Below are 14427 nucleotides of genomic sequence, written 5' to 3'. Positions count from 1 at the left end.
TTAACCTTTTCCAATAACCCCCCGGTATACAGCATTCCCACCAAAACAAAGAGGCTACCAGTGTCACACTTCTTCTTAGATTTAAAAAGTATCCAAAACATCAGCCAAAAAAAGATCTCTCTGACCTTGCTGAATCAAGGTAGACAACTGAGTAGTCGAACTTTTTTCCTATTTTGCTGTTCAAAATACATGTTCCCCTTTTATCCATCCTTGCAGAGAAGGGAGATTAAAACAGAGTCCTTTGTTTACTTACTCAAAGCACAGAAAATGTTAATATTTAATTCAAGTGTCAGTCTAGAAGCTGATACTAATTGAAGTTATGTCTCATGATGTAATAGCATTCCACTGGTGGGCTCTTCAGCAAGCAAAACATAGCAATGTTTCATGTACAAAATAAACCAGCTGCTGAAATATAATGTCCAAAGGCTGAATTCTCTCCATAACTAATCCAATTGCCATCAAAGTGCCAAGCAGCTGAGCAGGCCAATTTCATAATACAAACACACAAATTATGTACAGAAAACTGTACTCAAGTTTAGCATTTTAGCCTGGCATTCAATCCAACAAGTTTTTCACAAAAATTCAGTTTCCTAAATTCAGAAGTCTTCTGAACATAATTCCATGCTCTGTGACTGACCTGAACAAACCCATCTGTGCAATCTCCTGAGAGTAATTAAGACGATTGTCCAATTTGCTCTTTTCTTCTTCAACCTTGTACTATTCAAAATTTCTTACCCAAGATGTTTAGTTGTTAAACTTCTTGCCAGAACAGCTTACAGTGTGCATGGCTGTTGTGAGATACAGCAGAACCCTCACAGTTTATCTGCTGCCAACACCACTAATGCACACAGGACAGTGTCAGGCTGTAGCTCTCCTATAGTGAGCTAAGTCAACTTAAGGAAACTTCTACCTTCATTTCAAAATGATCATTTCCTAGGGTAAGTGTGAACAAGTGCCTGAAACCAACTGTTTTAGTGCCTGAGGTATCTCAGTGAGGAACCTGCAGTTGTTCCTGAGGTAAGGAGATAAAAAGGAGCTCACCTAAGCCCAGCAGAGACCTCCCAAGGCCAACCACCGCAGAGGCCCAGAAAGGGGTGAGGCAAAACACCTTCCAGTTTGCTGAGCCAACTTTGTCCAGGCTCCCTGCACCCAGGGTAAGTGGCCCATGAGGCAGAAGCTGCTCTTCTGCGGCCACCAAGAGACAAACCAGACTCTCCCTGGCCCAAGTGCCACGCACTGGCCCTAGCCTAAAGCTCCAAACAGATTTCCTTTCCAACCACACTGCACAGAGAAGCACCTCACCTCTTACCCACTTGGCTTCAGCTACGCTGAAGGTGTAGGAGTCCCAGTGCAAGAATACAGGCTGCATCTAAAAGGTGGATACTTCACATCTACTGTCCTTGATCAAATACCTTTACAATTGACTAAAGTATGCAAAACTTATGCATGAAAGAAAAACTCTCTACAAGGTGGGCTTGTGGCTTTTTTTTTCCCCCCCAGTGCATTTAAACCACTTAAAAGTTGTCATCTGGAAACTTGACTGAGCCAAGCTAAGTTATACCAATTCAAATTGCCATGAACATAAACAGTATGGACATAAACATAAACAGTATTCTTACTGCCTTGTATTCCATCAGAACAGAATACAGAAGAACAGAAATCCTTAAATCTCAGTTTAAGGTATTCACACTAACAATACTGAATAATGAATACAAGACATTGTGGCTTTCCCCTGCTATAGGTGGTTATGATGCATTTTCAGTCATACCAGAGAGAACTAGGTAGAGTTGTAGCTTCTGTACTGTAAGATACTACAACATTCAGTTTTATGAGTAATGTTTACTTACATTGAGTTCAAACACAATTTCTGAATGTAAGTTGCCTAGGTTTCCCTTAAAGCACTCTGCTTATCCCTTTTCCCCCCCTTAAATTCTAGGATTTTCAAACCTAAGGACTTGGCCAAAATTTAGGTTGACTGAGTAAAGAATTAATTCTTAACATTAAAGAACAGTGATGCAAAATATAAACAGAATTAGTGCTGCAAGAATATAAATTAGTCGGTATATTAAATATATAAATGCCTGGCAAGCAACACAGGTCATTAAAAACCACCAGCAGAGTCCTAAATTAATAAAGTTACTGACACTAATAACACTTAGAGAATAGGAAAACACTGCTTTTGAGTCCAGGTACAAGATGACCCAACAAGCTGCTGCAGAGAGCTTCAGACAGGCTCTTGGTGGATTCTTGCAAGTTTGTAAACATTGGGAACTAAAATCAGCTGGTTCACTAACAGATTGATGAAAACATTTGATTCTCTTTGACTACTAATTTTGTATTTGTTTCCAGCACTGAGAACAAAAAAAAAAAAAAAAAAAAAAAATAAAAATAAAAAAACACCAAGAAAAAGGCAAAAATGTCCACAAGGACTGTGCATTTTTAATATGCATCACCTTTACACAAGTTTGCATAAGACCATGAACAGGCAGACAGCTTTCCATTGAATTTGCAAAGTTTAAGTTTGGAAAGACAGAGGGAAGACAGGACAGAAGGAAGAAACCAAAAAACTAAATATATCTTACTAGGACAGCTTGAAAAGCAACTCTTGGCAAGGGAAAAGAAAAGCATGCATTCCTACAGAGCTCCTAAACACATTCCTTTGGGTACTGGCACTTAGCTAAAAAATGATTTTGTACCAGTTGAAAATTTATGTGTATTAGCACAGCACAACACCCATTTTCCTCATTTAGTCATCTGCAGCCTTTTATGCATTTCAATTTGACATTTATTTCATTTTTTCTTTAAAGCCACAAAGCCAAAACTGTATCTACCTACATTCTGTGTAACAAGCAGAGAGCAATCTTAAATAGTGAATAAATCATTACTGTTCTAATAATAAAAAGCAAAAAACTAGCCCTATGTCATAAAGTATATTATTTGGAATAGTTTGCCTCTGCCAACATAAGAAATTAGATTTATGTTGTTCACTTTATAAACAATTTTGGTGGTTTAAGGTATTTAGAGCCAGTTTTAATGGGGCAGACTGAGTATTATTAGGGTTAACATTTGATTCATGTTAATAAATCAAATCAAAGAAAAACACAGAGCTATGGAATGTATGGTCCTACCTGCACGCATTGCCATGTTTCCTCCAAGAGAATGAAGAATCTGAAATTTACTAGTTATCAATATTTGAAGCGCTAAGGTTCAAAGTAAAAGTACTCCTAAATATTGCACAAATTAGTGATTTAATATTCTCTGATTAAATATTAGCATCTAAAGCTCCATATTGCAAAAATATGAGCAGCTGACAACTGAGTCCACTTCTCACCAACCTGCAAGCCTTTTGGACTATATATCCCTGTAACTTGAGGGAATTGGGATTGTTCAGCCTGAAGAAGAGAAGGCTTCAGGGTGACCTAAACTGTGGCTTTCCAATACCTGAAGTGAGCCTACAGGAAAGATGGAGAAAGACTACCCTGGAGTGGTAAGACAAAAAGAGAATGGATCCACACTCACAGAGCAGGTTTAGATCACATATTATGAAGACATTCTTTACTGTGAAGATGATGATGCACTGGCACAGGTCCCATCCCTGGAAGTGTTCAGGGCCTGGTTGGATGGACCTCTGAGCAACCTGGTCTAGTGAAAGGTGTCCCTGCTCGTGGCAGGGGGTTAGAAACAGATAATCTTTAAGATCCCCTCCAACCCAGGCCATTCTTTGGTTCTAATCTGGGAGAATCACTTCTCTCTCTTCTTTAAGGCTTTCCTGACTTTTCCTATTTATTATTTTTCCTTTTTTGGTTCACATTCTTCAAAGTACTTTCTCACAACAAAGTCCATAAAGTGGCTGCTTGTTGCTACTGCACCAATTACTCTGCTGGGCACAATGCTCCCCTTCTACCCTGCTCCTTCTTGTGACATTGGGGTTGTCTCCCACTCTCCACCTGTTTCTGTCTTATTCCTGTTCAGTGGTAAATCCTGTTTCCAGAACAGAGACTAATAACAGGCATTAAGAAAATTAGGAGGTCACTCAAGACATACTTTTGTGCTTCTTTATATACACTGAGGATTTGGCACAGTCCAAAGCTTCTCTCTCATTCTTTAGATAATTTCTCTGTAAGAAGACAGAAGGGAAGTGAACAAAGCAGCTTCAAAGCTGGGGCTTGAGCAGGCTCCTGTTCAAACTACACTGTGAAAGCATAGGAAGAGGAGTTTTCTTTTGCTCTTCCCCTCTGAAATAAAAACTCTTACAGACAGATATGACACTGCCTGATGGCTGAACATGTACAGTGGTAGTGAGAATCACAGATTTGAGAACCACAAATTCAACCCCAGGTCTCATAGCTTTGGAAAGTACCTCTAAAAGGACATTTTTATTTATGAACCAACAACTAATTAGCATTCCAAACTGCTGAAAACCTAGGCACAATTTGCAGTTTTAAGCTATCATGTCTTATATCTTCAGAGGGCTGAGGTGTGACATGGAAGAAGATGGAAAACAGCTTGCATACTGTTTGAGCTTGAAAGTCAAACTAAGACCTCTGGCAGGCTTGGGTTAAGTCAACATTTTAAACAAACAGCTCACCATGGAATTACCAGCCTGCATTTAGAGAACATTTACTTGTTTATAGCAACAAACTCAGAACATTACTACATTTAAGAAGACAGCTAAGTATGATATGTGTCCAGAAGAATTCACTTTATGCTTGTGTCTTGGCACATACTAAGAAATGCCATCCAACCACTCCTCTACTACATGGTCAAAGCAAGAAAAAAAAAAAAAAAAGCTAGGACAAAAAAAAAATAAAAAATCACAGCCAACATTTCCTTACATGGTTATAGCTTTCAGCTTCTTGCCCAAATTAAGTGATGCAAATTTAAATAACACACATAAACAATGCATCCTGTATCCTTTATTTTAATTAAATGAGCAACTACTTATGAGTCAAAATGAAAGCCATGATCCATTAAAGCTTTCTATACCTTCACAACAAATTTTGCAATATTACAAATCACTAAATGTAAGGTAAGAGTCTGAAATATCACACAAGCAACCTGAGGAAGCCAGAGACTATAGAAGCACAAAAAGCAAGAAAAGGAATACCCTGTCAGCAAACAGCATAGGATGACTGAATTTGGAAGGGACCGGTTCACTTTTCAGAGAAACAGAGGGAGTGACAGAGGAATGGAAAGCAAGAAACTAGATTTCCAACATCATTATTGCTCTGCCTGTGAAAGTCTACAGAGCAGTTTCTATCATATCACCCACCAACTCCTGCCTCAGGCTGTTCCACAGTGAAAATAGTGGAAAGAAAATATTCCATCAATGACCATTTTAAGTCATACGGGAATTGAACATTGAATGTTCTTCAGACTACAACCTTGCACTGCATGCCCAGCAAAGCAAGGGACTCATGTACAATGTATAAATGTCCACATTTAATAATAAAATGCTAGGCTTTTTGGTATTAATGCACTACCACATCATCCATCACAATCCTTTCCATCCATCATGACAAGTAAGAAACACAAAATAACGTCCAAGTTAGAGACTTGTGGTAGGCTGCTTTAAAGAAGAACAATATTGGCAAGTAGCTGAGCTGCCAACTGGGAAGAAAATACTTGCTTGATTCTCACCCATCAAGTTGGTTCATTTCTTCCCAGAACTAGAAGTCTAGGATCAAAGGAGATCCTAACCCCAAATACACGAACATCAGCAAAACAAGAAGGCTGCTCCCAAGCACAATGCAACAGAGTAAAATGCCAGAAGTGGTGTTAAGGATGCTGAAAATAAAAGTTAAAGACCACCCTAGGAGATTTATGCTTGCTAACTTCATTCAGCAAGCTATGCACTTTTGAGGGGAAAAAAATTCTCATCCAACTCTGACAGACTCACAGGGAAAAGCATGTGGGGATGCCAAGCCCCAGCTGTCCTGTTGGGATACCTCATTTGGTGAAGGGAGAAGCTGCAACCTGGCCCTCTGGAAGTCATGAGACTGGGGGAGAGAGTGCACATGGTACATGAGAAATGGCAGTGGAGAAAGAGGAAACAGCAGCATTCACAGTACAGTTTTCACTGATTTCCCCACACACTTTCCCTCCCCCACAGAAATCTACCTTGGCACACTGTGACATCCTCTGAACCATCTGGGCATTTCCCATGCCACCTTTTCCACAGGGCAAGTCCTGCCAGGACCTTACTTCTTCTACATGATCAGAACCCCACTTGGGACTCCAAAAGATAAAGGTTGTCTGCTGCAGTGTCTTAAACCAAAACATCTGGGGAGAACTTACATAGGCAGCAAACCTAACACACGATTCCAACAACATATCCACGTCCTGTCCTTACTTGCTTTCTATATCCCATGTCCTGAAAACTCTTAACTTGTGTTCAGCATGGGAGGAAGGAACCACTCTACAGGCTCCATAAATTTATTATTTCTAAGCCATTTCAGGCTGTAAACTCTTACAGCCAAGAAAAACTGTGACGTTATCTTTTCACAAAGGGGCACCAAAATCTACTGCAGAAAAGCAAAAACATACAGTGGTGTATTATTGCTTTGTTTCTTTAAAGAACTTGATGTCTTAAATTCTAATTCAAGAGCAGACATATGTAGTTACAATAATGAGAATTTTAAAAAATAAATATAAAACCAATGCACAACCAACACAGAAATATTCTAAAGCTTCAAGATTTAGGGGTCCTTTTATAAATGTTCATTAAACTAAACAGTAGCAAAATCATGCATGGATGAACTCCTGTCCCAAATGTAGGTTTATTAAAAGTTCAAGAAGAGGTAGAAAAAAGGTTGAGGAACTTGTTAGATTTCTTGACAGGTAACATGATTTAATACAGTTTTGTTTTGAAATACTGTCTTGGGGACTCAGTTTTTAATTCATGTTATTATCAAGTCAGAAGTCCTCAACAGCAAGGCAGATTTTTAGAAGTTACACTGTGGGAAAAATATTACTGTTCATTCTAATGCTGCTGAATGTAACTGTGGAAAGCAAAACCTGGTTTTGGAGCTCTCTAAAGAGAGACTCCCCTCTTCCCATGCAGAAGAGGATGCCTTCCACATGTGCCTATTTCTCTACAGCACAAATAAATACAGGGTAAAGGCAACATTTCCAGTGATGCTTGAATCTTGTTAAACCTTGCTATCACTCACTGAGAACATCTCTTCAGGAATTTCATACTCTTAATGCAAATACACAAACCATTTATGACTGCATTTCACTAAGGCAGTTAATTGGTGCCTGTAAAAACATACATTGCAAAAGGAAAGCATCAAAATGTCAAAATCTCTTTTTTCCTTAACAAGCACGCCTTAAATAGAAGGATGACTTTTCTTTCTTTGCAATTTAGTTTTAGATTATATTACACAATATATCATTGTGACTGACAGTAGTTAACATTTAGATATTGTTGACCTATGTGATGTGTCAGGTTACAAAAGCCCAAAGAAAGCAAAAAAATACTTCTACATAGTCAATGCAACCCAAGTAGTCAATCTGCCCTGTGGATACATAAGTATGGTATTAGCTAATGTTCTAAATTAACATGCATTAAGTTTCCTGGGATGGTTGCTTGAAACATAAATCTTCCTGGCTGACAGATAATATTAATACCTTATTTTTCAACCAACTGAAGTTATAAATCTTTCAATGATTTGCTTAAATTACATTCCATAGACCTAACTCCAGAAGTTTCACTATGTTTTAGGATCAAGCCATTATAATTCCAGACACCACAGATTTTTACACAGTATGGCTGGTGACCATAAGAACCAGCTAGGTCTCTTTCTAATCTGTTTTCAAGGTATAAAGTTGCACACTGGGTATAAATAACATGAGATCATAGGTCTAGCATAGGTTTTTACATTCTCTGCCCTCTGCTCTTATCTCTGTGATTAACAAATTAAAAATCCAAGTTTCTATAAAAACTTCTCTTAAAGATTTTCAGTTTCCTATGTAAAAAAAATCTTTAACAGAAAGGCATGTGCACATAAAATCAGTCTTTAGATTTGGGACTGCTAGGACAAAATCTGATTACACAACAGAGAAGGTAAAACACCAAGTCACATTAGCCCCATAAAGATCTTAATGGAAATAAAATGTTTGTTTCTGTTAGGACAAAGACAATGCTTCCGCTATTACAAAAAGAGCTCTATGCATGTGATGGAATAAGGAAAGGAGAAGAGATGAACCAGGGAAATATCAAAAGATCTCCAGGAACACAGAAAATTCAAATACCTGTTAGATTCCTAAATGCTGAAAGAAAAGAGGCCCAAGAACATAAAAACTTCAGTGGGCAGTTGGGGGGGGGGGGGGTCACAGAACAATTAAAGCAATCTTTCCCTTTCATTATCCACAGCATTACCTAAACAGAATCTGCAGGTAAGTAAATCCTCCCCATTAAAAAAAAAAACCCAAACCAACACACAAAATGACCCACTTAAAACAAAACCAAAAAATCTCCAAGTCAATCAGAACATGCATAACAATAATTCAATTTATGCAGTCCACTGGGATTTCAGGGCAACTTTGAAAGAATTCATTCAACAAAAGCTTTTAACTAAGCACCAGTGAGGTGAGATGGAAAGTCCAGGTACAAACAAAGAGGCAATCAAAAATTAAGAGAGGAACATGAGCCAACCATCTGTTCCAGCCTGAAGGGAGGTTACTGTAAATTCACCAACTCTACACTGGTAAGTAAAATTCAGAATTCATTGAAAAAGGACAGCAAGTTTTGACCATGTTTGCTCAGTAAAGAGATTTGCAGTGTAGTAGAAACAAGAGCTAGCAAGCATGAACAGACAGAAACATCATATGAGATTGAATACCTATGTAAGAAGAAAGCTATATTCAAAATTGCTATGTGTAAAGTGAGGTACGTGGTGGAAAGCAACTCTGGAATTTATAGAAGATGATGGGCCCTAAACTAACTAGCATTATTCACATTATTGACCTGTGAGATCAGACCACGCTACTCACTCAGAGCTTTTTTTCAGACATCTATAAACTTTCCCAGATTTGACAAACCCTGCACAGCCTCTCTGGACAACCTCCACTGCCTGCCTGTCTTTATAGAAAAAAATGCTTCTTTATATCCAGGCTTAATCTTCCTTATCTCAGGCTCCTGTTGCCTCTCATCCTCCCAGTATGCACTGCTCTAAAAAGCCTGGCTCAAGTACATCAGAAACCTCTTTTATTCTCCATGACTTTGCAAAAATGAGAGAGAGTTGCCTTGCTCAGACTTCTTCCCACTGTGTCTCATCACCACTGGATGCAGCTCAGTGGCTCCTGTGGACTTGTATGGGTCAAGTTTGCACAAGTAATCTCTCACTCAAATCCTTGTTCAGAGATCTCTCAACCATGTAGAGGTGTGAGGTCTCAGAGATAGATCTCACTGGTAAAGACTGAGGCAAAGCAATGCACTGAGTACTTGACCTGCTCTATTCAGCAACATTCTCCTCATTCAGCCCTTTACGCCCAGTATAACATCAAAACCTTTTCTTGTTACCCTAGACAACCTTTTAGGCATCCACTCAAGTCAGCTTTCACTTTACTAACACCATTCCTACATGCCTGGACAACATTTCCAGTCTGCCCAGTAGCCCATCTCTGCTTCCAGATCCTGCACACTGCCTGCTTGGCAGTGAAGCTTGGCTATGAGCTCCCTGAGAGCAGAACAGACTCTTCTGGCAATCAGGGAATGCTATTAGCTTTCCTAAGCATTTCTGCACTTCCACCAATGGAACCCCAGATACCAGCTTCTAGAAGAAGACAAAGTGCTCTCCTGAACTGAGTCTGGGTCTTGCTATTCCTTTCTCGCTCCCAGCAGCATCTTGAACTCTACTATTTCATGGTTGCTGCAGTCAAGAGTACACACATAACTCCACCTTCAGTTCTTCCATTTTTGGGGAACAGCAGATTCAGCTGTGGATCACCCCTAGATGGCCCATCAGTGCTCATACCAAGAAGCTGTTCGTCATGCCCTTCAGAAATCTAGTTTCCTTGTGTCCTGCTGAGTTGAACCCAGCAAGGGTCAGGATGTTTATTGAAGTTTCCCATGGGAACCACAGACTATAATCCAGAGATTCCGTGCCTTTCAAGAAGGCTGTATGCACATCCTCATCCTGAGGAGGGTAGTCTGTAGCAGACACAACTGTCACTGATGACAGCATAAGCTCCATACACTCAGGATCTTCAGAGAGTCAACTCCATGTCTTCAACAGCTTCTTAATAAGAAACATTTTGAAGCTTCAATCACATATGCTACCAGCACCTTCTACACTTCCATGTGACTTAGGGACAGACACATTAAGAGATGCAATAAGTAAATAATGTGCAAAAACATCTCATGCAGTGGCCTAAACTACTCAGGAAAAGAGATTATTTTAAATTACTCACTTAAAATGAGCTGATTCACCTCCCAACAGATACAATGAAGAATGCCCAGAGCTGACTGAAGAGTGCTTACCTGGATGACAGCACTAAACCAGCACGTGTTGCCAACATTCTTTAATCCTACTGGGCAGTTGTCTTGCCGCTTTCGATCATAAGGGTTTGGAGAGTCACTCCATACCTCTGGATGCGTCCTCTTTAAACTCGCTTTATTTTCTGCAATACTGGCTTCTAGAACTCTTTGAGAACAGAAGGGAGGGAAAAATGTGAGAAAAAAAAAACAAAGACCCCAGATAAACAAAACAACAAAAAAACCCCCACCAAGTAGTAAAATACATTCAGGTAGCAATACAGACATAATAATAACATCATTGACTTATTGTTGCTGAGCAATATATACATTATATTATATGCAATAACATGTATCCAAAAATGCTATTTTACTTTAAGCTATGCTACAGCAATTCCATTACCCTTTGTAAAATGGCATTGGTGAGTGCATGAATCTCCTGTGAGAGCTCTAGATACAAGGGCCATATCTATAAGTCATTAATTATTTAAGAACCAGATTCAAATAGGATGGAAAAATTTTAGGCAGCACTAATAGTACAGTGCTTTCATTCTCAAATGCTTTTATTGCTATGTGAAGCACAAAGTCACCAATCTTTCATTTACTGACAGGAAGTCAGCTAGCAAGGCAGCTTTCAAAAACAAAGGCAGTTTTCTTAGTTTTCCTTTTTGAAACTTATGCAACTGTGTTAATCACTCTACATGGCAAGTAATTACTTTATGAGCCATGGAAAGACATCTCCCTGGAATTTTTCAAATGCCACCCAACATTTTAATGGTATGCTTCAATGACCACTTTCTTTGCTGGAAACCGTTCCTGTGTGATTTATGCTGCATCTCCCATATTTCATATGACAATAGGATCTGATGGGTGTGAAGATCTCCAACCCAAGCTTCATTTGAAACATTATTTCTGTATCAACAGGTATGCTTAGCCTGGTGACAAAATGCACCTTAAAAGTAATTTGTGGTAGGTGTATTTTAAATAGAAAGATGGAGATGCATGCACTGAGGTCATGTAACAGTGGCTCTAACTCATAAGCCAAGAGTCTGGCTTGGGCACTACCGACACAGTAGCCACTGTCCCCAGCCATCCAGTCCAGCTCTCAGACAAAAGGCTGAGCTCCTCTCCAACACCAAGCACAGGATTTCACAGGCTGCATCACAAGCATCTAAGCAGTCTGAGCAGCATGAAGAGCTGCCCCCTCTCAGTTCTAGAGTCACTAAGCACTAAAGAAAGGCAGCTTTAGTTGGTTTGTAAAGGGAGCTCCTAAAGGGTAAAGTTTGAACATCTTCGAAAAAACACAGAAACAGACAACCCCCCTCCTCATAATCTCTCCATTTCCTACATCTTTATTTCAAGCTATCAAAGAAAGAAAAGTTATCTTACCAAGAACTATGAAGCATCATATGAATTTACTGAAGATACCTGTTCTGGAGAACATACTAATTTGTCATTGATACTTATTTCAGAAAAAATACAGTAAAAGAGAGGCATTCTAAATTTGAGAGACCATTTGATACAAATACCACTTTTGTATCTGTCTCAGAAAGAACCGAAATGTGGTAATTTCCTAAGGATTAATCGATTTATTTTTTACACCACCTGTAAACAGCACAGAAAGGACAGGCATGTAATCCACAAGAGTTTCTGTTCTGACATCTCTTCAAACACTGCATAGGGATGGAACCTGACCCTGATTGTTCCAAGAGTCTTTTCTAATAGTTTTTTCTACTAAGAAAACCCAAAAATATAAAGAAACAGTCAAATTCATTTCCTTTTTTACTAATACAGTCCTTCAAAACTGTTGGATGACCTATGTATCTCTGGTTTGAGAGCACAAGGTGGTCAATGGGGACATTAAAAAAATGCCATATGTAGTTCAAATAATTTGTCATGCAGGTAGAATTGCTTAAAATCTTGTTTAAACTAAATTGAAGGGACCCTTAAAACTGACAGGAAGATTGACAGACTGGAATAAATTTAAATGATGTTGTAACAGGATTACAATACCTACTTCACACCACTTGTGTTTCAGGTTAAAAAAAAAAAAAAAGAATCTCTTTTTTTGTTCTCCCCAGAAGCTCAAAAATATTTCAAGGTATTTCAAGATTCAAGTTCAGAAAAATAAATACTCTCAAACTGAAATAGTGCCCTGACCCCATGAGTATTACCATTCACCATCTTAATTACCTACTAAAATTTCTTTGTATTGAATTTGTGTTTCTTTAGCAGGTAAGGGATTTACTCCCCTCTAGCTCGACCTAAAATGTTTCCATGAGTTAATAAAGTATTTGTTTCTGAAGGCATCACGGTATTTTTTCCTTAATTCTACTTATAACATTATCTGTCCTCAGAGAGCACATGCAATAACTGCACATTCTATGTGCTGAATTAATTATCCAACATAACGATAGCCGTGATGCAGTCAAATCAAAAATGAAAAGTGAAATAAAGTGCAGTAAGCACAGCAAATAAGAACCTAATGATCAGCTAGAATGCTACATAACTAAATGTATTTACTAGCACAGTGAGGATATCTCATATAAAATGCTCACTGTCTTACATTCATAGTGTCACAAACTTGGGACATGACCTGGATCAAGAATCTCACACTGCTTGACAAAACAAGCATCCTTCCAGAGAGTTATTACAAGGATTTAGCAATTTTGATGACAGAGCTGAAGCCCCACTTGGTGACCCTTGGGGACAACAGCTCAGTCTCCAGCACAGAGCCATCAGTTAGCTGTCTGCAGAGTTTGACAATGCCCCCAACTCACAGGACCTATATTTTCCCCACCTCCAAGGGCTGGAATCCTCTGTAGCAAGGGTTAATTAATGCCAGGCTTGGCATGAGACTTGAAAGCAGTGTTTTATTTCTCTGTAACAAGCTGGGCACAGCCAAGCATCTTTGCAGAACTGCAGGGGGTTCACCAGACAAAGCAAAAACCCCTCAGCAAGGCAAGTCCACGGCACAAAGATTCAGTCAAACCACACTCTAAGGAAGCCCACTCAACGTGCTGCAGAAAAGCCCACTCTGTCAACTTACTCAGCTATAAGAGTATAGGAATGTATTTGTACTGTGACTGTCTTAGAGCTGGACATCCAGGAATATATCCCTGACTCTACAACATCCTTTAACCCCACCTTGGATCTATACACACAATGCCTACCCACAGTGCAGAGTCCCAAGCAGTTTCAATGACCCTGATTTAAAAAAAAGCTCAGGGGCTGTGCACATCCTTCATGCACTGACAGCATGGACTCATTTTTATAGGGGCAGTATACAGCCACAGCTGATTTCTCCTTCCAGTAATATCTCACTGGTTGCCCTAGTGAAGCCTTCTTTCACCAGCTTCAGCCTTTAATCCACAAAAAGTAATATCAAGAGGAGAAACTTCTTCACAACGAGAAATACACTGATCAAGCACATTTCTCCAGGAGATTTAAAGAGGAAACAGGAAAAGACTCTAAACATGCCATGTACAAGATGTTCAGCTCGGACATGTCAGATGCACTCTCTCAACACCTACAGAGTAATCACATCTGTCCTCATTAGGTAGTCTGAAGCAATTACATTGAGGAAGACAAATTCTACATGCATTACAGCATTAATTACACAAGTCAAGAAATTCCATTAATTCTCCCTTGGAAAGCCTAACAAAATCTGCGCAAATTAGGTTCCAAACCACTACAAATACCTTTGAAGAAAATATCCACCACAGCAAAAACTATTAAATATGTGTATGGACTACATTTTTAAAAATGAAACATTTCCACAGTTTAAATTTGCTTATTACTGACCTCTTATTTCATTTTTGCTTGTTTTATCTAGAAAATCCAAAGCAAATGGCTGTAGCTTGACTTGTTTTCAACCACAGCGTTCTATTTTTTGTTTTGTGAAGTTCTGCACAGATCATGCCCTTTCTGTTGGAATGCCAACATTC

The 14427-nt window shown here is 39.0% G+C and overlaps 1 protein-coding gene across 3 annotated transcripts in view; it reads right to left on the bottom strand.

Annotated features, from left to right (window-relative positions):
• USP25 (ubiquitin specific peptidase 25) overlaps positions 1–14427 on the bottom strand; it is an 88111-nt gene that overhangs the window by 39968 nt on the left and 33716 nt on the right. For all 3 annotated transcript variants that reach the window (XM_030234432.2, XM_030234431.2, XM_050972870.1), the window contains one exon: positions 10487–10649. In XM_030234432.2, the coding sequence (XP_030090292.1) occupies positions 10487–10649 (163 nt within the window). The remainder of the gene's footprint in view (positions 1–10486; positions 10650–14427) is intronic.

Source organism: Serinus canaria, chromosome 1 (assembly GCF_022539315.1).
Source record: "Serinus canaria isolate serCan28SL12 chromosome 1, serCan2020, whole genome shotgun sequence".
In the NCBI taxonomy this organism is placed as follows: Eukaryota; Metazoa; Chordata; class Aves; order Passeriformes; family Fringillidae; genus Serinus; species Serinus canaria.
The sequence above is the reverse complement of the archived record's forward strand: the minus strand, read 5'-3'. Positions and strand labels throughout refer to the sequence as shown.